The sequence below is a fragment of the Opisthorchis viverrini genome, assembly GCF_000715545.1.
Source record: "Opisthorchis viverrini unplaced genomic scaffold opera_v5_166, whole genome shotgun sequence".
NCBI classification, from domain to species: domain Eukaryota; kingdom Metazoa; phylum Platyhelminthes; class Trematoda; order Opisthorchiida; family Opisthorchiidae; genus Opisthorchis; species Opisthorchis viverrini.
In genome coordinates this window covers 879,074-903,514 of record NW_008751820.1, presented here as the reverse complement: position 1 = coordinate 903,514, position 24,441 = coordinate 879,074, and the positions used below count along the sequence as shown (strand labels likewise).

General features: G+C 44.1%; 2 protein-coding genes across 2 annotated transcripts in view; one reads left to right on the top strand and one right to left on the bottom strand.

The window, feature by feature from the left end:
* The window catches only part of T265_07252 (hypothetical protein), a gene marked incomplete at both ends in the record, with an annotated part of 55,378 nt that overhangs the window by 4,150 nt on the left and 26,787 nt on the right, over positions 1 to 24,441 (bottom strand). The window contains 2 exons of the mRNA XM_009172726.1: positions 13,999 to 14,069; positions 23,826 to 23,912. Coding sequence (XP_009170990.1) covers positions 13,999 to 14,069; positions 23,826 to 23,912 — 158 coding nt within the window. The remainder of the gene's footprint in view (positions 1 to 13,998; positions 14,070 to 23,825; positions 23,913 to 24,441) is intronic.
* Positions 485 to 24,441, top strand: part of T265_07253 (hypothetical protein) — a gene marked incomplete at both ends in the record, with an annotated part of 96,808 nt that continues 72,851 nt past the window's right edge. The window contains 5 exons of the mRNA XM_009172727.1: positions 485 to 574; positions 1,795 to 1,919; positions 6,733 to 6,816; positions 18,466 to 18,553; positions 20,945 to 21,182. Of these exons, the coding sequence (XP_009170991.1) occupies positions 485 to 574; positions 1,795 to 1,919; positions 6,733 to 6,816; positions 18,466 to 18,553; positions 20,945 to 21,182 (625 nt within the window). The remainder of the gene's footprint in view (positions 575 to 1,794; positions 1,920 to 6,732; positions 6,817 to 18,465; positions 18,554 to 20,944; positions 21,183 to 24,441) is intronic.

The window sequence follows — 24,441 nt, the reverse complement described above, 5'->3', positions numbered from 1 at the left end:
GTCCTGAAAGAGTGTGGCGTAAGGAAACCTACCTAAATACTGTTTGCAACCTAGAAGGTGAATAGATACGAACGGCTCGCTTAATCCAGGAGAGCCTTTGTGTCAGTTAACTGCGAAGACAACTAACCGATATCCGGAAAGTTTATCGGTGAATGTTTTATCTGTGATATCAGGAGCCCTACCATTTTTAAGTGATCACCTGGGGACACCGTACTCACGGGTCTCCATGCACCCGTCTGTTTTCAAGGACTTCTTCCCAAAGTTCATTGTCATCGATCAGTATAGTAGTTATAAACCGATTGGTTTCTGTTATCAAGGAGCAGGGTGGCTCTGAACGGGCTCCCTGTTCAAATTTCGGAGATACTGAAGGGGATTTGAATTCGATTTAACCATTTGTCGGCTCTTGGATGTTATTGAAAAAAAGTTTCTGTTTTCAGCCATATCGATGTCTTGGAGACTGGCTTTCTAACAAAAAAGCACCAAAATGGAAGTTCAGTGTGCCGGCCGAGGATTGCGTAAGATGCAGTTGAAGGTTCTACACTTGGATGATACTGTACACACGTTTCAGCTGTCGGTAAGCCATAATCACTTTCAATGAACTTAATTCACCCTCAATGTTTTGTACTTGGTTTTTGTTGTAGACAGGTTATCCTTTCAGTTACTGGACGGCTAATGTACACCTAGCATTGATCTTGCTTAGCGTGTACTAGTCTTGTTATCTATACATATTCAGGATGAAGTGCGACCACTTTGTGTGGGGATAGTCTGTCAGTGGATAGAGCGCGAATTTATTGACCAGAAGGTCCGTGGTTCGAACCCAAACTCTGCTTCTCGATTTCCCCTGTCTAGGATTGGGCATCCTCGCAGTATCCCAGCCCTCGTGCTTCCTTCGCGTGGCATGGAACCTAGGCACCAAAAGCGTGCTACAGCTGAAAGATTTTTTGAATAAAACTTAGGATATGATTCCACGTGGGGGCTTCCAAAAAGATGCCACATTACTTGACAGAAATATTTTGGTGAATACTAGGTGGAGTGATAAAAAGTGAACACAATTATTACTGAATCGTTTCACATATGTGTCAATGCGCTATCAATTTCAGAATCTCGCTGATTTTGGACAGACTTGTTCAGAATATACTCACATTTTTAGAAGCGTATGAATTACTGCAGATGTTGCACACAAGATGTACCCCAATGCTGTATTCTTCGAAAATCTATGGAAAGTGAAATTCAGGAAAACTATTGTCCCTTTGTTTCTTACCCATGATGATCAGTTTATCTTGACACATTATATGTGCTAAACTTTAGGGTTGATCGATTTAAACTATGACCAAACTAACAAGTTGAAGCCATCTGATTTCTACGCTATTCATATTTTGAAATTTAGTCACTACACTCAGCCGTCCCTGCTACGGTCTTACAGAACCCATTTTCACTAACTTGCTGAACACGTCTCTGCATTTCCGCCTTTTAGTTGTGTTTTGGCAGCTAGGCACCATCTCCCTGTCGTACGCCTTGCTGCTCCTGATAGGAATGATTGGTGGGTAGAATCTCATGCTGCATCCAAAGCTCAATGACTGGCGGAGTATCCAACACCGGTAAAGGCTCCGACTAATTTATCGTCCTTCTGGGTGGCGCGGTACTCATAAACCGAAAGTGTGTTGCAGCAGATTGATTGCTGCTTACTTCGTGAGGAGTAGGATGCCTTCAGGAGTAGCTGAAATCTCTTCATTATTCAACTTAGTTATTCAGTTGAGTACAAATTCCATTACCCCCCTCCGTTCTCTGAATTAGGTTCACGCAACGGGACAAGAACTTCACGCTTCCATGGTCGATCGGCTTCATTTGCTCGAATCCGACTACTTTGACTTGGAATACGTGAATGACGAGGGGATGCGCGTAAGTGTTCAGACCTCCGGGTCGCTGCATTTCCACTACATTATTTCGATACTCCAACCTTTGAATGCTTCGGACTAAGCAATTGCAAAACCTCCTAAGGAGTTGTGTTCTATCGATTGTCTCCTGGAATCTGATTGGTTGTATTTGTTAGATTTTTGGAGATATTAAGATGGGTGTGTGTAGTGGGCTTCAAGTCGCATTTTCCTCAGAGTAAGAAATTTCCTTTCCTTCATAGCGGAAGTGGCCCTGGCCGGTTAGAGCGACTGATGATTTGGCCCCACAGAAAGTGGCTTAGCTCAAGCGACAAAATTAGGAGAACTAACACATAGGTGTCAAAGTTCGTCAGGCTATTTTGCCTTTTGTTAAATTTTTTCATTACGACGAATTAATCAGTTTATCCTTTGGACTTGATGCTACAGACACATCAGAAACACTACCTGTCAAAGCATTTGAAGCAGTTTACTTCAGCATCCCCCTATCAAAAGATAGTCATTTTAATCAGCTTGTTCTAGGCTCCTTTCACGTTTATTGGGCAAAGTGGTACCTTGTCGTTATTAAGATCCGCTTGATACCGACCTGGACGAACCCACTTTACGGGCAAGTCAATTTTACCCGTCACGTGTCACTGACAAAGGTTCACACTCATCCTAATTCCGCACATTTATAGCTTAGCAAATCTCTGGTTGCATGAAGGCGGGATGTTTTCTAGTCAGCTGAAATCGGTTTATTTGTATGTCTGGTTTTTTGTAAGACAGCTCGAATTATTCCATACTCGCGCTTCCTACCGACTATTTTACAAATCAGCTAACTATAGTGATAGATCTCTTAGAGTAACACGATAAAAGATCCTCATGTCTCATAGACAGTTTAAGTTCCTGGGCAATATCTCATCAGGCGTACGAGAATACAGTCCAGACCAATCTCATGGCGTGTTTTGTATACATTAATCCGCTGATCTAATCGCGTATTGGACAACACTCGAGTCGATCGATTCGCCTTGTTCGTTCGACCTCTCCATATATGTCGTTCGGACGCTACGTGTGTTGTAACACTACTGGCTCTGTTGTAAAATGGGCTGACTTTCTCAAGTGATTTTTCACAAGGATGTCTCGTAGTGGTCGACTTCCGGTCTACGAATCTGTGTGGGATAATCTGGGTTCGGAAACCATGAGAAACTGGCCGACCTAGAAGTATCAGAGTTCCCTATGGACGTATACAATGCTAGTGAGATAAACTGTCACACGAACATTGTCCAGGAATCTGGGAATTCTGACAGGGAGAGCAATCAATTGACACGATGGGGGTGTGTTGGTCAAGCCTGTCAAATCAGTAAAGTGGGTGACTTATCAGACTTCGTCTAGCATACAATGACGAAGTAGGGTTTTCCATCGAGTGTAATTTCCCGGCACTGAGTAATGGACGGCTGATAATCTCTGCTAATAGACCAGTGCTCTATCCCCTTAGTGTGGCGAGCTAGCACGATTTCAGTAGGTCAGAAGGAGCACTTTTCGAAAGAGATCGATATGATGGCAACACTATTGCGTCCTTTCTCTGCTGTTCAGCTTGAAATCGAGACTACTGATCCACGGATACAGTAGTAACTCATGTCACTTGGCAAATCCTGCAAACTCTTCACCATTAGCCGGATGTCGATCACATTTGTCGTCTACTGAGTACGCCTTTCGCAGAATAACCTAAAGAGGGCCATGCCTTCTATTTTACTCGCACAAAAATTTCCAGCACGAAGCTTTGTCGGCATCTGATCTCGTTGTACCATCAACCTCACTTTTCCGAAAAATATTGATCGTGATTTTGTTCGAACCGTAATGGGGTTCCATCAGCAGCAAACATAAGTAGTAAGGCTAAACCGGAAGTTTGAAAATACGCATCGACCAGTTTATTTATTCATTGAATTGGGGAATTCGACGCGTGCGTGCTGAACTCCAGTGTCGCCTATCAACGTCATCGGCATGCACTCTCATATTGATTTTTGATCGAACCGACAGGTGTGGCAAACAGTTTTGACAATTAAGGAGGAACGAGTCGATTCACCTTTAAATAAACGGCCGATCTAGATAGTTGCAAATGTTCGGACATGGTTTTTTTAGCCAAAGTTGAGCCAATATGTTAAAGGAAGACTGGCAAACAGTGTCTAACTACCAACATTGAATAGGTTCGCTGCGAATTCCGTTCCAACTTTCAAGGCAAGTAACAATAAGTAAACTCTCCCTGGTCACACTCTGTATGATACATCAAATCCGCACATGTGATCGACTGAATAGCCTCTTGATTTCGGGTGATCAACTTCGTATGTGTGTCACACCCATACGGTTTCACGGGAACATTCCACATCGACCATTGGTTTCTACGAAATCCTCGTCTTAAAAGCCATGGCCAGGAGAGACTAGGACTCTTTCACATTCGTGGTGTCCATTATTCCAGGAGACAGTTGTATTCCTTAGTCAAATAAATGTAGGCTAGATGCGAATTTGCCGTTTACCGTGAAATATCACCTTGAAAACTACGAATGGTTACACGAGACACCTCCCGGAATTCCTTATTTCAGTATACCTACTCTGGAACTCTTCCGAAGGTCCTTGCGCGCGTAAACTAGTGTATGAAGATCTCACTAAAATATTATTCCGAATGTGATGACTGCTGTTGAACTCCGAGCTTCAATTTGAATGCAGACGAAACTAGCCGCACTTACTGGCAGCACATGCGCTCCGATATTTTGACCCATCTCGGTGCTCCGAATATTTTGAGTTTATTGCTTACTGGGAGGTGATATCCATTAGTAACCAAGTCGGTGGTTAAGCATAGACCAACTCTGAACTTGACGCAAAGCAGATCATGGATTGAACCAATGATCAAACTGGAAGTGATGAACCTATTCAGAAACTTACCTTTTGATGACCAGTTAGTCGACTGAGCAGTTTTACACCTTCATGTAAGCTGTTATCACCGCCATTCGTAATTTGGTAGCAAAGATACAAAGTCCGTCTTTGGCTAACCCAGGAATACGAGGACATTCCTTTCACCGTGGCTTCTCTTACCTTTTTTAGTGTTGGCTTGATCACGACAAGCCCATTTTGCGGCAAATCAGCCCCGGTCGGGATCTTCTATTTAGATTTGGTGTCAAATTTTATACTCCCTATCCGAATCTCTTGGACGAGGAGTGCACCAGGTTAGTTGGTCATTTGACTGTTTGACTGATTTCGTAATTTATCTGCGACGAGACTTGATTTGAACTATGCGGTGTACTCATTTTGATTTGCCCCGAGATCCGAGACTCACAAGTGGCAAATGGGTTACAATAACCCTGCAGGAGAGAGGCGTGTTCGGAAGAGAACTACTCCTCTGAGCAGTCCATAATGAAGCTGTTCGTCAGGCACGATTTATTTACAGCTTTCTCCTGAAGGCCACTTTCCATTGAGCATCATCTCCCCGGGCCTTGTTTGAGAATTGAGAGAGAATGTATTCAAATGTATTCGTTGCAAAAACATCTAATTGCCTGATAGAATTTAAGAAGCGAGATTTCAATTGTCAATACCGTGGGAATGAAAGTGGACCTGCCTCGCTGCGGTCTCTTTCAATATACGACGTTTAAATCTCAAGAAAGCACATCGAAAGGCGCAGATTTTTCGGTCAGAATTGGTTTGAGGAGTAGAGATTAGAGAGCACATTAAATGTCTTTCTCAAGACCAAATCGACTCCACTGATCGCATCCCAAGTTGATCTTTATTTCAGGTGCTTTTTGTTTAAATATTTCCGATATCCAATGTGTTTAGAACTTGCAGAGGTAAAGAGGTGCGTAAGTGGAGTTTGTTGGTTCAGCAGAGACGTCTGCACTTTAATTCAAGGGGTCTATGGTTCACGACCTTCACGTGAAGTCAATGACCCGAACAACTTCCCTATACTACAGGCCAGTCAAAAGTGCTCCGGATGCGATTAATCTCACTGCACATGGGGTGAACACCTCTCGAGTATAGGAAGTAGATGGCTTACATGTCTACTCTATCCGTGTCTGTCTGCTATCACCAAACCCCTGAGATGACGCTTCCTCACTCTTGAAAGTCACCACAACTATCTGCAACCCCATTGGTTGACCTTTCTTGGAGTTTTGATGTTACGCGACGTAGAGCCAGGGCCCTTAGCCGGAACTTGCATCTACTCCGGTCTATATAACCCACATGTACACAACAAGTCTTTCCGCTAGAATTTGAGCTGTGAATTTGCCATGATTTTTTGCATCCATCAGCTTGTTGCTGTACTCTCTTTGCAGTCAAAGGGTTTGACAGTGATTGCTGGGATTCATCAGTATTAGAAAGTCCCCAAACTATTTCCGCAAAAAAGAATATTTTGTCGAAAGTGCGACACTATGGTTTGTGTAGCTCCAGGGCACCTGTCAACGAATTAACTTATAGTTCATTCTTGCACTTGTGAGAGGGAAGATGCGACCGGTGACGAAGCGAACTCCCATCAGGATATCCGCAGCCATGGTTGCCGCGGTGAAGATTTTCCCTACTCAGGGGTCGCAATGTAATCCAAAATACGTTTTTATACGCATGTTGACTGGATAATCTTTCACGCAGTGCTTGGCTCTACAGACTACAGAAAAGTTTGAGATTTGAACCAAAAGATCTCTAGTTAGTGCATATTCCCGCGACCAATTGCCTGAGTTCAGTAATCCCTCATCCGAACTGGAGTGTCGAAGTTCAAGCAAACCCTAAACAAGATTGTGTTCTGACTGAGAGTTGGAAATAATTCTCTCATAGTTGTGTGTTGAATGGTGAGAAGTCCTAAAACATTTCCCGGTCATTTTCGTTTCAGGTACTTATTTGCACTACAAGTCAAACGCGATTTGGTCACGGGTACTTTGCTCTGCAGCGAGAACACTGCTGCCCTACTTGCGTCGTACGTTGTACAAGGTGAGGAATTGCGTGAACACGCACGTGTACATTTAGTTCACTTCCTAGGAACACACTCTTGTGTAGTGAATACCCCCGAAGAATGAACAGGATGCTTCGCTCCCGGTAGTGTCTCCACTCACAAAACTGCATTGAACGCATGTCTGATAAATTTCAGCTCCTGTCAGTGACTTTAATGTTCATGTTATTCTCTTAGACTAAGGCAAATACAATCATTTGGATGCTAGTTTGTTTTCCTCTGGAGCTTTGCTTGAATTCTAGATGAATCCCTCTCCTGAAACCGAATGTTTGGCGCCAACCTGATGAGCCAAATAAGGACAAAACCGGTCATTGGTTGCCAGAGAGTTATCAGCAACTTACTCATTAGTGTGTTGCGTTTGTAGACTGAGGTGGAATGTGGCCACATAGAAAGGGGAATGGGGATGCCGCCAGTCTGAGCATTACTCGCTAGTTTGTTGGTGTCCGATAACACAACTGTGCTTTGTTCAGGATGCTGGCCTCTTCTTGAAGAGGTTAATGATATGAGTCAAGCAGTACACCTAGTGAAGTTTTTATAAATAACCAAATGACCACCGGTTAAATTTTGGTTAAATGAAAGTGAGGAAAACCAGAATGCACCTTATTCTAATTGGTTGGGTGGGAAGACCTGTTCATTTATCAGGTGGTTTCAAATTTTCGGGCTGACTATTCGTCTCAAGTGATAAGCAGAGTTTGGAATAAGACCTGCCAGTATTTGGCGTAAGGTAGCACGTGTCTTGATGTGAATGGTAACAAAAATTATGTCATCCGCCGAAAAAAAATAAGGTGACTACACTAGTTTGGTACCAAACAGCCCGGTCCAGCTTTTCTACCGGCTATTTTTTTTTCACCATCCACCACTTGTACCAATCAAGTATTACTTTCCAGAAAGGTGAAAACCTTTCAATTGGAGTAAATCAACGTTTCAGAATGGATGATTTATTTTGTGACTGAAATAGGCTCCAATTATTGGCCAGGTGATCTGTGCACCACTCACCTGTTTGGTCAGTTTTCGACCAATCAAAACAACCGACCATCCAAAAGGATAAAAAGCACTGGTTGCTTACTCAGAGGATATCAGAGCAAAAAGAGTTGGCCTAGTGCATATGAGTTGATTTTGAGTTATGAACACGTGATGTGTACAATTTACACCACATTGTACCGGTGAGCAGGAAGCAGTCAAGACTGGCGAAGAAGCCTCATTTGCGAATTCCACTGATGTTTACGAAAAGCTCAGGTGGACATATTCCAACGAAATGCACTGCTAAATGCTTCTCAACTTGCTGCTGAGCCAGGGACCGCCAGGCAGCCGAAGTACCGAGCTGGTCTTCGACCCTATGTCCCGCTTAAAGGCCAAGCTGTTGGGCCTCGAGGAGAGTAAGACCGGTGAAACGAAGAGGGTCTTCGCAACGGAGAGCTATTTATTAGAAAGTGCCAACTGAACAGTTGCAGACTATTGGACAGGGAAGTAAAACTCTCATATGCATCTTGTCTACAAAAACTGAATATCCATCTCCTCTTTGAACGCGTCTTTCTGAATTTTCCTGGAGATAACCGAACTTTGCAAGGACTGGAACTCATCATTTTCGCCTTTGTCATGTACCGCCTAAGTATCATAGTTATGCTCAGACCTTGAGGAGTCCAAACCGTCACTCTGACAATAAACAGTTGCCGTGTAGGATTGTGCCAATAGAAATGCTTTATCTGATCAATTCCTATTCTCCGTTATACGTATGGCTCTCCTTTTATTTTCACATGACTGGGAGCAGACAAGGCTTTCGGTTGCTTTGCCTCTTACTCCCGTAGTCTTTTCTCATTCACTTACAGTGCAGCCAACCTAACTTGCTCCTTCACAACAATCTACACCCTTGGGCGACTACTTTTTGGTCGGTTTGGTTGCGGTCGACGTGACCTGACTCTGCACATTTCCACAAATACCCCCGAGGTGTAAATCTATCGCCACATTGGAAGCCATTTTGACCTTCTTAAAATGCTAAATTATGGTTATTAACTGGCTTCCAACATCCTCAATGATATACGCTGCTCTAGAGCGACTGGCGGTCGCTGTTTGGGAGTCTTTGTTCCACCGTTTTGGTGTACTTTAGAGCTTCACTTGGCTTTGGAGAAGAACTTTTGCCCGAGTCCCGCTTGACGGTCACCACTTTGACCTCTCTATACTGAGAGTTTTGTCCGAGGGGTGTTACTGCAGTTTAAAGAGTCTTTGATCGGTAGCCAGAGAAGTGCTTTGACAACTGCGACGTTTTTGGCATATTTTCTGCACTGCCATAGCCTTTAAGATGTATAGGGAGGTACACCCAAACATTGGGAACGATGCCATCATCAGTTAGTCGGTTTGGAAGTTATTTGAAGCACCAAGAAATTTGTCAGCCACGCTGTGAGTGTGATAGCTTGGATGCAGAAGCTCCACTGACTGGGCTGTGTCTGCCGATGTCATTGACTAGTGATAGGTTGAGTCTCCATCCAAGAAGGCGGTGGTTGTCAAACAGACTGAATTTACTAGTTAGTACTTTCCTCAAGACCGTCGATTATAACTGCCGTACTTGTTACGGAAGCCAGTTGCCTGTCGGGCTGCTCCGCTTTGCCGTCATGGCATTGTTGTGCCCTACGGAACAGCGTTCTAGTTACTGCAGCCCACAGTCCCATTTCAGCCTATCAGCTTACCAGGAAGCTCCCAGAAGAACGAAGCTGGTTCCTGTGGGTAAGAAACCATACTTTGAGCTGTAAAAAACCATGTGGAGTGGTTTTTTCTTCTGTCGTCTTGCGTTGCGCTTTGATCGCTGACCAGTTTCGAGCGCGATACCCTGTACACATAAGATTTGTCACAAGTGGTCTGTTGGAAGCTATATGTTGGGGAAGGCTGACATCTGTTTGAACCCGTGACAAGCTTGCTGAGATCCACCAGCCAGAATAATGACTAAACAACGAGTGCCAGACACACAGGTACACACAGATAAACGAACGGTTTGAGTCTCACGAAACTTGTTCACAGGTGTAAGTGTCCCACACAGCCTTCTCAACCAAGCTGGATGTCAGCATACAATTTACACAACAGTCCGGGACTGATTAGGGGAACTTTCAAAGTTTGATTGTGTTACTTTTATAGTGACCGTCTGCCATATTCTTCCTGTAGATTCGCCGTGGCTATTCATCTGTCCTTGCACTTACTTCGTTTGGTCTAACGTATCACAACCTCTAAGCACCGTAGCTACTAATATGTCTATCTTACCTCCGGTCTTTGCGTTTGACTATCACACCTAATTTCCTAACACTCTCGGGATCGAAAAACCACTCAGCAATCCAAACTTCGATTGTTGTTGACAGTATCTTAAAACTCGGACTACCCAATCCACTTCTACTAGCTAGTCAATTTTGTACCCACACACACACACACAGACACATGCGACATTTCACACATTAGCGGTAGGTAATTTATTCTGAAGAAATGAGTTATTTTGAAGGACAACAGGCGGAAATGCAAATTTCGATCCACCTGGTCGAACAGAATTTGAGTTTTGTATCATGTGACGCTGTGGCTTATTGCCTAGGGAAACGAAAGCAATTACTGACAAAGCTCGACCGAAATACTCAAGTAAGACTTCTCTAGAGTGGACATATTTTGGAATGATTGCAACATTCTTTTTACAAAACACAGTAATCACTAAAACGATTTGTTAACAGCAGTTGGTCCTACTGTTAGGTGTTCCTTGTGCCTACCCGTTATTGTAAGGGCACTGTTACTCCAGAACATGCATACCGTATGTGGGTTGGGGGGGGGCGAGAATTTACTAACCGGAAGGTCCGTGGTTTGAACCCAACCTCTGCTTCTCGACTTCCCCTGTCTAGGTTTGGGCAACTTCACAGTATGTAGCCCTCGTGATTCCCTCTAGTGGCATGGTAGTGAGGCACCGAAAGGGTGCTACAGCTGAACGTTTGGGGTGTAGTTCGGGTCATCCGGACATCCGAGCCCATAACATATCAGCTGCACATCCGATGAGATTACAGAGTCCCGCCCCCTGCCTTACACGCTTGTTCTGAACGGTTTGTGCCTACCTCCATGGCACGCGCTGAAAGCACTTACCGACATCATCGTTGCTACCTTTTTTCCAGGATCGTGACATCAGAAATTTTACCCACGCCGCTATAACAGCACGGGACTCTCGAAAAAGGTTAGAGACAGGAAGTTAATCAGCTGCGATAAGGAGTAGTGGTGTGGAATAACCTAACGGCATGTGTCGGTATCAATTGGTCGCGTGGTAAAGGCTCTAACCGTTTCGCAAGGCCATGCTTCAACAAAATCCGAAGCAATATAGGAGATCCGTTTTATCTAAGGCGGCTGCGAGCCAACAATCCGATACCTCCGCTATAACCTCATTGGCAGTCCTGCGCTCGTGGTCATCAGCATGAGAATCTCACGGTGGTCATCTGTCGATCATCATCACGTCGTGGATACATATTGACGCTTAACTGCCACAGACTGTCTGCCATCTTTTCTCTTTGACACCACCTTTTTTTCAGAACTTAAGGTAGCTCCGTGGTTAAGGCGCCATTATACTAACCGGAAGGTCTGGGGCTCAAATACAACCCCGGCATCGTCACGGGTTCTGGCTCGGCTTGGGCGATTAGGCAGTATCCCAGTCCTCGTACGTCTTTCGGACGATATGGCAGCTAGGAATCGGAAGGTTGTTTTGGCTAAACCAGCTGTCGCTCGTGATCTTGGAACAGCAGATCGATGCTACCTTCGAAACGCACTGTAATGTGGTTCAATCATGGAGAGTAGTATGACTCGAGGACCAAAAAGAGTGAACTGTACATTCCTCTAAAGCATCATTGTAACCCACTGTGAAGCGCTTCTTCGTGTATCAGTGCGAATGATGCATCCAGTTGAGAAATACACCTATCTCATAATCTGCACCAGAACTAAATTACTGCTTCACGGGAGGAGTATCAGGAAGGTAAAATTCCTGAAAGCAACCACTGAGTGCCCGAAGTCTACTGAGACTCTCAGCTCCGCTAGGTGTTGACCAGACGGACAACACCCCCTCAATATACTGCGCTTCAAAGCCCTGTATCAATGCCGGCAGCGAGATCAGCGTTGATCAGCGTCAGAAAACGCCCCCGCAATATGCAGCACGTCGCAGCCTCGTACCAAAGTCAGACCGCGTGCGCCAATATTGGACTAAGTTCAGACAGTCTCTCCAATAAATAGCTGGAGACAGTTGTACTTTCGCACTCGCACGCACTCACGCTCTCGCACTCGCTTGTTCGGAATACAGCCGTTGCGTTCCCTTCTGTGAGTCTTTTCCGGCATTAGGCACTGGAGCGGGTCGGCAGCCAGATACAACAGATTGGCGAATCAACAGATATAACAGGAAGTAGGCAAACTTCACCCCGAACAGCAAACTGCGAGCATCAAACCTTGACATGAAAGATCCCATCAGCATTTGGGGACTTCAAGTTTCAGGTATGGATAGGCTGTCAATACGGCTACGTCGATGAATTGATGAATTGATAAAAAACGCATGTTTGTTCGCCTAATCTTTCTTCGTCGATGTAAATACTGATAATGAAAGCGCGATATTCTTAAATTTACTGATCAGAAAATGTTGAGACTCCCTCTGGGAAACATGGGTCCCTATAGGGAGGTTGTACTTGCTCTTGAGAGCGATGAAACCAGTCCGATGATCATACTTACTTAGTTCCGAAAAAATATCGAGTGAATCGTCATGGAAGCCCATCTGATAAGGAGAATTTTCATGGCCACATAAAGGATAATCCCATGCAGATTACTTCTTCCATGGACCTCCATACAGAGGAATGGCTGTAATAAGCTCTAGGAGAATCGGCGCTCCAGGACGTTACCATAAACGTTTCCGGCTTCAACTGATAAAGTATATGAACGTTTGCCTTACAATTTCTACAGTCTGCTGAGCAGGGTATCATGCAACTTTTTGGAACGTGCTGACCTCTCAAACCTTAACGATATTTTGATTTTTTGCACCATGTGGGCTAGTACAACCCAGTGTTCCAGAGTTGTTTTGCTACAAAGTCAAACACACTTTGTCAGCTTTTTGATACTAAAATATGGTGAAACTTCATTGGATCCACCACTGATGAGCTGTCTGAAAGTGACCGTCACGGAAGTTGGGCACTGCAGAGAGCTTTGTGAATCGTTGATCCTTCATGAGTTACCCTAATAAAAGTGCTATTATTATCTTATGTTTGAGCGATTGGTGTTCAGTAGCTATGCTTTGTCCGCCTCTATCGGTATGGCGAAAATCATTCACCGACATCCTGAAAACAGATCATTAATTGGGGGTAGCCGCTTAAGCTATTCTTGCTGGTAAATGCTCTTGATGTTAGGTGGATCACTAGGAGACTCATAGCAACTCAGTCGTGATAGCCAACCGAGCAAAGGTTAGAGTACGATGTACTCGTTTACTCAGAATTTTGTTACAAATCCTGCCAGGTCAGCCGAAGGAAGCACGAAGGCTGAGATATTGTCAGGCTGCCTAGACAGGAGCAGTGAAGGTGCAGAGGTTGGGCTCGAACTACGGATCTTCTGGTCAGTAAATCCGCCGTTAGCAACTGAGCCATTTCAAGCTCATAGGGGCCCAGTGGGGAACACTGAATGCAGAGTTCGTGTAGACGAGCACTTGCTCAGACCTCGTCTCAGCTTAAATCCTTGTGGCGGTTCTCATTACCCGATACTCAGCTGAACACCTTCTTTATACGCATGTGAGAATACTGCTTAATTGTTCCAACCATTCCCGTCTACTGCTGGATCTCAGTAGGTAGCATGTATCGCATTCCCATCTAAATCGGTCGAAAAATCATCGTTTTTGCGATTAGATACTGTACCGAACAAGTTACGTATGTATCTAACAGGTTAGTTATTGATTACTGAAATGTAAATTGGTTTAGACGTGCTTAGCCGCCTGGATAAAAGCTCGTTTGCATTGATGATTCCGATCAATCCTTCCATGAAAGTCTTCAAAATAACAGCCGGTCATCCTGCCAATGGTTCTCACTTATGCTACTTCAGAAATAAAAATATACAAAGTCATTTTCCCTGATTAGATAACACTTGTAAAGTCGACAAGTTTTTTTTCCACCTTATGATTAGAGTCACTTTAAGGCAAGCAGCTCAGGGTTGCTGTATCCGTGGTTGAAAAATGACATCGGTGAGAGTTCCCCACCGGACTGAAAGTGAAAAAAAGACGAACAATTTAGGTAGGCTTTTCATATGAGAAGTGGACTCCTGAGGAGTCATTTAAGACCAGATTATGAGCGAAGTGGTGGCCGACCTGGTGACCTGCTCAACTGGCCCGCTGAAGCAGTTGTGTAAGATCTTGCTGAGTTAAAATCTACCGTTTGTTTACCAAGTCCTTCTGAAAGAATCAGTGGTGCTTCAGCCCGAATGAAACTTACTTACACCGGTAATTAGCTGCTTGTAGCCAGGTTGGGTTCACCGCAACTATTCGTGACAGTTGACAAGTTAGGATAAAACCGAACAATATTCCAACCCTTCACTACAAGCTACTTTCACTAGCAGACCTTAACATCTCCTCACCCTCCAAAAGTTCATTTAATGCCGACGTGTTGCCTGTAAGACACTTTCTTCGTTGATTATCGCTCGCGCAGGTACTGAAACTTATAAGAGAATAGTCTGAATAATGAAATTTTCCACTAATGATAGAAGCTACTACGGAAAATAGCTTGCACTCAAATTAAATCAATCAGCTGCTTCGTTAGGTATAAATTAACCCTGTTCCTTCGCTAAAAATAACAAAACGAGACAAATTCTATGGAGTTGTTTCATTGATATACTTGCGGTCACGGAGAGAATGAATTCACCATCTTGATGAGTTTGATTTGTGTTTTGGGGCCTTTTTATTTCTCGACGAGGCGAGATGGTTCAGTGGTCGGAGCGCGAATTTACTGACCGAACGGTCTGTGTTTCAAACCGGACATCTGCCTCTCGACATCTCTTGTCTAGACCGGGGGCAACCTGGCGTCCTCGTGCTTTCATCGGGTAACATGGCGGTTAGACACGAAGGGGTGTAACAGCTGATTTAGTCCTTAGGTAGGTCAGCCGCATCATTGTTCGGGAGGAAGTCAGTTCGGAAAATATTCCGCCATATCATAAACGATTCATCTGAGTCTCTCGTGAAAACCAAATCGAATTACTAATGAATGTATTTCTCGAAAACAGTCCAATTTGGGTTCAAGTAGATTATAGGGTTGACGGAAACTCGGGGACTGCGTCTACCTTTGGGGCCCCAAGAAGGGCGGAACCGGCCGTGGGCTGTCGAAGAGTTTCCAGCCTCTCGTGAAAACCAAATTGATCTGCAAATGAGTGTAGTCCATCCCTCCGTTCAGTCTCCTCTTGTCATTGATGAACACACAAACCCTATGTTCCCTCTCTTGCCCATTTTCTTCATGTAGTTTAATTTATCTCCTCCCCCCTGAGAGCTACGAAACTAGTTACATCATCTAAGGTGAATAGTAAATTTCGCAATCTTCGCAGTAATAAGAACCTTTCCAGTCTGGTTTTGTTCTAGTTGAACACACGTTCAGTTTTGTTTCACTTCCCGAAATGCTGCCTAAGCATTCTAGTCCGTTCTGTTCTTTTAGCAATTTTTCATGCCCTTCAGATCCTGCCTTCTCGAATGGCTTATGGAAAGAGAAGTACTTTTATGAATCTATTCTTGGAGGCCACGGAATTCCACATTAATCATTCTAGGAATTGGCTTCTGAGATTCACAACTGTCAAGTTCCAATGCAGGCTAATTAATTTCAGACTGGCCTCTTTGGGGGTCTGTGCGTTGCTATGTTGTTTCCAAGGCAAATATATCCTTAAATCCATATGAACTGGAGCTTTGCTTCGCCGTTGATGCACCTCATTTCTTAGTTGGACAACTGACGATTTTTGTCTTGTGTGAACATATTGTGAACGCTGTCGAGAATCACTGACATAAACAAGATGTTTTTATGTTGAACTTGTGTACTGTTGAATCCTGGTCAAACTTGTGGTCTTTCGAACAGCCAGTACAAATACGCTCGTCCTTTCATCCCCTTCCTTAGGAACACCGGTTAGTCTGAAGTTTGAAAAGGGAGACTGGAATACGCGCACTTCTAAGCGAATCTTATAAATTTGAGGCTGAGTCAGTCCTAGGGACTTCAAGAGATGTGTTTTATCCGCTGCGCCACTACCGGGTATCTCGCTTATACAGGTTCAGATAGCTATCAGAGCTTTCTTTCACTGTATCATTCAGCTACCATGATTTTGATTCTCAACCCTTTTTTGAAAAGTGGATGACAAATTCTTCTTTATTTGATCTGATCACTCTGAAGTGTGCTGGAAACTTGGAAAATCAACTAAGGCTGGAATAAAATCGCGCGTGCTCCGCGCCCACCCTCATCCAAATTCTCGGTCTCATGGGATTGGCTTGACTTTGTATTGCAAACAGTCGGCTAACTTGTAGACAAAACCTGCCCTTTTTCAGCTCGGTTTTTTGCTGTTGCTTCTCTGTTTCGCCCACATCACCTTGTCGAATTCTATTCTGTTGTCATCTTGTTTAGCGGAAATCGGTGATTTTTTGGAAGAAGAATACCACACAATAGAATATCTTCGTCCCCTGAAACTATTGCACGATCCTACAGATGACCGATTGCAAAGGGTGATGGAATTTCACAAAGCGCACATGTAAGTTATAACTGTATGATATAACTGCTTGGCTGATTACGGGCGGAAGTTTTCTAGTCTCAGAGGTTTCTCCCATGATGCACCATCATTGAGGCTTAGACAATGGCTTTAAAAGTCACCTTAGAATGTAAATAGAGTACAAAACAGTTCTGTTGATTCAATGACACGGATTGATTAGACTGCCGATGATTGTGGACCGTGTCACGACAAGCTGCATAAGTTCCTGTCCAGTTGGTTATCCAGAAATAACGATGCAGTCAATGAATTCCGATTTATGCAGACATTTTTGTGTATTACGGGTCCATCCTCTGCTCCAGGCTATTTGACAGAGAGAACTCTAGTTACTTAGTGGTTCTTACCGGAACTCTTCAGGTCACAGAAAGTGATAGATTGCACTGACTGTGCTACTCATCAGTCCTCAGCAGTCTAGACGTCATCTGCGACACCTATGTATAGTCAGTGTCGACACACTTGGGGATTCCCGCAACTCTTCGTAACTATGTAAATTCTATCAGATTAAGGTAATCCTGACTTTCACTTCCAGGTAAGCTGCAGATACATTCACGCGCGCAATTCATAGTCCTCTGTTTACCGACATTGATTAGGGATGTGAGCAAGCTTATACACGTCAATATTCGTTACACCTGTTTTTCTCAATTCACAGGTGCACGCATAATTGCGAGAAACGGAGTTTAGGTTTTAACGTTTTCTTAGATCTTGCTTCGTCAGTTTAGGCACAATTCTGAGCAAGTGATACCTGGGAGATATACATTTGTTTTTAGGTTCCATAGAACTGTCCATCAAGCTTTTTTGTTATCCGGAATAAGTATGTTTTCTCATAAAGTCAAGGCGAGATGTCGAGCACGAATTTACTGACCGGATGACTCGTGGTTTGAAGCTGACCCCTAACTCTCGAATTCCGTCTGAGCTTTGGTAACCTGGCAGTATCGCAGCCCTGATAGTTCCTTCAGGTGGCATGGCAGTTAGACAACGAAAGGGTGCCGCAGCTGAATGATTTTTTATTTACTGAATGCCGTCAAACAAGATATTAACTAAAGTTTACTTGTGCTTATCACGTCACCTTTAGTTTGTGGCCAAATAGTCACTAAGTTTCACTTCATGGAATCAAGGTAGGTTGACATTTGCCGACAGGTGACCGATAAACGGACCTACAGTTCATAGATTATTCCCGATACCACGCCAACAAATAAGTATCAGTCGATCCTCTAGCCGTGGGTATTAACATTGATGAAGATTAAGGTCATCGGTGCACAGGTGCACGGTGGTTGAGCAGTTGAGGACTGTCGACAGTTTGAGAGATCAACGACGGATCGGAGGACCACCTACTTTGTGTATAGAGACTTACTTGATTAAAGCCCTACTTAATGAACTTCTTCTAGAGGGACCAGCATACGAACTGCCACTCGAGTCTTACGAAAACAATTTCGTCATCATCCTCAATGCCGTCAAAGTCTTCTTCATAAATTACTCAGCGGTAAATGCTGTCGCGAAGCGGTCATGCAAGTATACGCCAGGAGCACCGAGGTAATCAATGCAAATAAAGAGTTCTGGTTATACAACGCGAAGAAAATAAATCAATACTAAGATGCTGATATCTCCAAGCTTCATCATCGTCATTTTTAATTGATCCAGATTCTCGTCTTCAGTTCGCTCCCGTACATAGTATGCTAGTGAGTCATGTATCTGTCACTCTGAGAATCAGCATCTTTCTCTACACGGTAAATTCGGGTTTGTATCATATATTATTCGTCTCCCGACGTTTTCAACTCAACTAAATCATGTCACTGAAACAGTCATAAAGTAACAGTATCCGATAAGTGAACTGCACTTTGTCTTCTCCACGCTACATCTACCTTTTTCCACTTCCAGAGGACTGTCTCCGTCTGAGGCCGATCTGGCGCTTCTGGACACCGCGCGAAAGGTGGAATTCTACGGACTGCGTCTTCACTTTGTTCGTGTGAGTTGAATCACCTGTAGCTACGTCAATCATCGTCATCAACATCACTGCTTTGTGTTGTCTGCAAAAGCACGCTTAATGGCGTGTCTACCAGTCTATAGTTTTTCTTGTCAACTTGTTCACTCTGAACTGATTTGACACTGTAAACCGTGTGCTTTCTATACGACAAACATGACATCTTGTTAGCCATTAGTTTAAAAAAATACATAGAACGTTGGAAAGCTTCCACGTGAGTTGCTTTGCTTAGCTTATAAGAAAAGTACTACTTTCATAGACGTAATACACTACTTCCATGTCGCGATATCTCGAATATCGCAGCAACTGAAACATGAGGCGGCCTGGTGCAGCACAATCAGTTGCTTAAAACATTGTAAACAAGAGATTCAGCTGGGTTCCAGGTGAGTCTCTTGCAAAACCAAAATTGTTTGCAAATGAGTGTATTTCGCTAAAAAAATACTATCACTTCCACCAGTTTCATTTGATGTGGGCTGGTTCGACCCAACTATTGCATGACGCATCCGTCATAATAACTGTTGACGGGCCTTTTAAAGGCGCTTCTTTGATCCACTTAAGCCAGAGAATTTCCGTTTCTGCTAAAACTGTTCTCTTGCGCACAGACCCCCCATAGAAGACCACTTTTCGGTTGCCTCCCGAAGCACTGGTTCTCTTGGAAGCTGTCGGCCGTTTAAGACCGTCTATCCAGAACATTCAACAGTATCGACTTATGAGCCTGAAAACATATGAAAGCAAGTGTACCAGTTCATTGCAAGTAAATATGAAAGTTCTACTAAATGGGCACATAGAGACGTAGCGTATCTTTTGGATAGCTGGCCTTGCAGGAATACGGTTTCTGTCTCCTTTCTAGATCCACCCACCGTCAATCTACAAATATTCTGTAGTTGCGGACGGTTCAGGGTTCAGGGTCCCTCCACTGCGGACGACTTTTCATATCCAGATACCAAATTCTGGTATACCAAACTTCAGGTCACATTCGTTGAAACACTACAGCAGGAGTGCGACCACGTGATCTGGCAGCTCACTGATTTTGCTATTCCCACAAGGAATCGGCTGATGCTTCGTGCGTGACCACCCATACATCATTCGTACACTGCTTTGTATTTTTTGGTACACATTTCACCTGATTCCATCCTATCCACTGAAACCCTACCGGACCCCGGTCAAACCAAGATTTTGCTCACAACGACTTTGCCGGATGAACTGGCAGTTCAAACAAGCCGTCAGAAAGATTTCCAACTACTCGGTTGTCATTTTTGCTGAATTTGGAAGATCGAATCAGGAGGTGTTTTTTCTGTGAAGCGGAGTTTTGATAGCTCCCATTAGATGGCATTGGGATGACTGCGACTCATGTGCTTAGGTTTCAGCGTCAGGCTTACCAGAATACGTTGCTTAATTTGGAGTATATCGGGACGAGTGTGCTCAGATTGGCATGTAACTCTGTTCAACAACACAACTAGTAAAGCATGGCACTGAAATTTACAGTGCACACGGGTTGAGGTACTTCTATGGCTTCTGTTTATACTCAAATCTCTTGGCTTGCACCTAGGCACTTGATAGTTTAAAAAAAGACGTAAATGAACAGTAGCAGAGATGTATGCACTGTCGAGATGAGAAACGTATTCCTCCGATAAACGACTGAAGCGTGACTCCGCACTCAACCAGTACTAAAACGGTTAAGATGGGTTAATCTGCTGAGACTGTCACATTACATGCTATTTTTGGTCACTGTTTGCTCTCCCAGTGTGTCTACATCATGTTTTGGTATGAAATACAACAAAGGACACTTTAACATTACGTTGGCTTCCGAGGTTCTGTTGGGTTCAGTGCCGACATCGTCCGGTTTGGAAAGATTCGCTGAGGCTGGATGACCAAAAGACTGACCACTATACAAGTTTCCTCGTCATAGAGGAGTGTTTCCACACCTGGCGTAATGTGGGCCAGGTGAATATTTCTTATGAATTTTTTTGTTCGTAGTACTGATGCTCTCAAAGAGTTTTCCCAAAATGAACTATTTCACCAGCAACAATGCCTCTCACAATGATTTCCTCAGGAATTTCCTACTGGAAGTCGTCGGAGGCATCCGTTTCCAGGGATGAAGTTAAGAAGAGGCCATTTCATGTAGTATCCTCTCATCAAGGAGAGGGAAGGCGAGTGGAGAGCCATTTTGGTCGCTGTTGACGAATGGCTTCCCAAGGTTGAAGACCAATGCCGATTTTTTCCTGAAGGAGCATTTAGTTATGGTTCTAGGGATGTGGCAATTTCATGCTGGGAACTCCCTCGGTGAATGCCAGATTTCGTCATCACTCCTTTACCGTTGTCAGAATAGGGCCCCATGTTGGCTAACCTGATAATTTGACTAACTGAAACTCCAAGTGTTTCCCCGTTCAGAATCATGAAGGCTTGGGTCTCAACCTTGCAGTCAGCCACTTGGGTATACTGGTGTTCCAAAACCTGATTCGAATCAACACCTTCTCTTGGGCCAAGATTCGAAAGCTCAGTTTCAAACGTAAACGCTTCCTGGTCAAGCTTCAACCGGAACGATTCGTGAGTGACGATTTTCAGTATTTTTTTGGGGGGACAAGTTCATTTACAGTGAAATCGAAATTAGGAGGTGATAGCGTCATACCAGCAGAGTGTTCCTGTCATCCTTAGTTATCAACTTTTTTATTCCTCATCTATTGTGTATATTTATTCGGAAACAAGTGCTTCAATCCAAGATCTCCTGTGTGAGTACAAGCAGCTGCCATTAAACTCCAAAGATGAGGTAATATCACACCGCTCAGACACAGAAATCAGCCTATGATGTTGCACTGGAATCACGAACACATCGGTCAGAAGCTCTTGTTATAGCAGCTACACCGTCCGGCAATTCTGTACACGAAAGCTAACAGAAAGTGCTTTGTGATTTGCACGAGGGACGACCGTAGACTAAAACACTGATAGAGACGAATTTATGGTTCACACAAGGCTCAGGTAAAAATGTCTCCTTGCCTGAATTGTGCAGCGGATTGTTGAATTTACTTCTATCCGCGATTTGTTTAATCGCGTTTCTGTACATTCAACACTGAGGCGGATATTTTTGGCAGCCATTTACGGCGTAAGGGTCCAAGATATTCACTGCCGGCACTGCTTAGGCAAACCGTTCATATATCTGGGTAGATCTGGACCAGTTCTTCGATGGTGACCTTTAGCTACTGTCCAAAGAACAGGGTCGAAAAGTCACAAGTCGCCACTTGTCCCGTGTATCACAAATCGCTTCTACTATAGGGTAGACGATTCGGATAAATCGAATCAAGAGTAATCTTCTGTAAGATGGTATGGAGGTAGATGTTGGCCGCATCTGCCACATTCTCAGTCAGCTTAGCGCTTTAGGTAACTCAGATCTGCCACAAAATCCTGCGGTTGAAACTGCTTCGTAAAGCGTGAAGTGTCGTTTTGACACCTCAAGTGCATGCACCTAGTTGTAATACATTTAGGACCTTTGATTCGGCCTCACCTGGTGTGGTTTTGTGGCCTTCGGACGCTCTTAGATCGTACAACGCTGATTTCAATGACCTAGCGGTGTTTTACAAACGTCGAAACTGGGTTAAATGCTACATCCTGTATTTAACCTACTCTCATCTCGCTACTTGCGAGTAGCTTATAAATTATTCACACGTTTTTGGGCACTGAAGTGCATCGTCTCCCCGAAGCGCAAATTGCACGACTTCAGTCATTTTACTGTCATCATCGTCATTACTGTAAATATGACGAGTGACTTTTGTATTTTTTTATTGTACGAGCAACGGAGAAGATTTTCCGGCACAGTTTGATCCTCGAGTTAATTTAGGTAGACCATTGAGAACGTTTGTAGCTTAGTTTGCGCAGTTGGCCCGTCGGTTTGTTCACTGTGCTGTCAACTAGGTAGTAGTATCATCATTCGTCGAGGAGATATTGTCTGTGTGTCGTTGTGGAGCGAACAGAGTGATACGTCAGTGGAAAGTCTTTCAGTGGTATCATAAAACCCCTGAAGGCCGAATTGTCCAGTGGGTACGCTGATGACTGGCTAACTGCGGTAGATTTATTGATCCCCGGACGATCGTTGGTCTAAGGTCGTTCTCGGGAGGCCAAGCTGATCAGGTTTCATTCCGCAGGTTTAACACATACGTAGAGCTGCCTGAGAAGTTTTGACTCGTTTTTCTTTCGTCATACAACGCAACCTATAAGTTTGGTGATTACAGAAGCGGACGAAACTATTTGAGACGTACTTTATTACCCATACAACTGAGGCACTCGGCTTCATTTAACGTCAATTGGGACTTTTCGAAAACTCGTTACTTTCGTCATGGCAGCAGGCCAAGGGTAGAACACAAGAGGCAAATGTTATTGGTTAAAAGTTTACCCTATTAGCTGCAGAAAATATAGCTTTGTATAGAGGAAAACATTGGTAGCTCAGGCAGGGTAGATGGTCGTTGGCTTGTTGGCTGATCTGGGCGATTTGACTGCAAACGTTTCATCACCAATCGATATGACATCATCAGTGCGTTGTTGGGGAACGTAGTAATGCGTAGCGGTGGGTTCAGGGGTTGTGCCCACAAGGGAATAATGGAATTCGTCGACGTGTGTCAAACGATGAGATGAGTCGCGCGGAAATCATGGAGAATCTGGACCATCAGACGGCGATGAAATTGATGAACTCTGTTGAGAATCAATACCACACAAAGAGTAGTGCACGTTGGATTTTCCTCCATTTTTTATTGGCTAGATCTCTGACCCTTCTACCTTATTTGAGGAGTTCTACTGAGTGATATTATGGAACATTGGTTGCTTCCGACGACCCCCTAACGGTCAAAATTCCGATAAACTGGCAGCTTTTTGCTTCATGCCATGCAGTTAGACTGACAGAACAGGTTCCAGTCGGATGTCCGCTCTATGTGGCACAATATTTACTTCTAGAAATTCATCCAAATTCATCCATTCATAGTCATCTCATCATAGTAACCCCTTTACCTCATATGGTTTTCCACAGCTGACAATCAAGTGCTTTAGGTCTTGTGACATAGCCCATAGGTCCATATTTCAAGCTTTGTGTCTGACTGATTTTATCTAACTAAGTATTTCGTTGGGTGACATGAGGACAAAGTCTACGTTTGCACGACTTTGCAACATCTGCTCTGATTGTCTCCATAATTGGACGGCGAAGGACTTTTTTCCAAGTTGATGCGTACCAGACCGTGGTTCATCAACATCATTGTCAGATGTACTAACCGCATACTTGTCGTCCAGTGGTTGTCGTTGCCATAGTTTCGTTCACCGATGATTCAGGGAGGTGGAGTAGGTAGCTGCGCATAGGAGGTGGGAGCTGAAAAATTAGTGCGTAAATAGAGCACTGTCAGTGGACTTGAGAAATGGGAAGAGAGTTCGGCATTGGAGGCAATAGCATGGATGTATGAGCGTCATTGAGGGCGCGACTAGGCCATGTCTGACAATGTCTCTTAACATTGAAATGGCCCGTCTCGGGTCTCCATCCAGGAAGACGGGGCAATGACCAGCGCAGCTGAGTTTGCTGGTAGTGGCTTTCACGCTTCGCTGCCAAGTCATTGTTTGACCGCCTCTGGCACTCTCACCCTGCAAGTGGTTGTGAGAAAAGAGCCCTTCGAGGAAACTTATTCGAGTCGGCCGCGCTTGCGAAGAAATTTCCCGAGCAGGCCTCGTGGGGACCTATGCGTATTCAATTAATGGCCGAAACTGTTTGTACATCCGTGGACACAGGCAGAATACAAATTTGACGGGATTAATCAACCTTGCTTGCTGGACACAATTTTACGCATCTTAGTCCATCCGTGGGGGCAGAATTTCAGTTGGGATACGACATGCTTTTCGGTTAATTA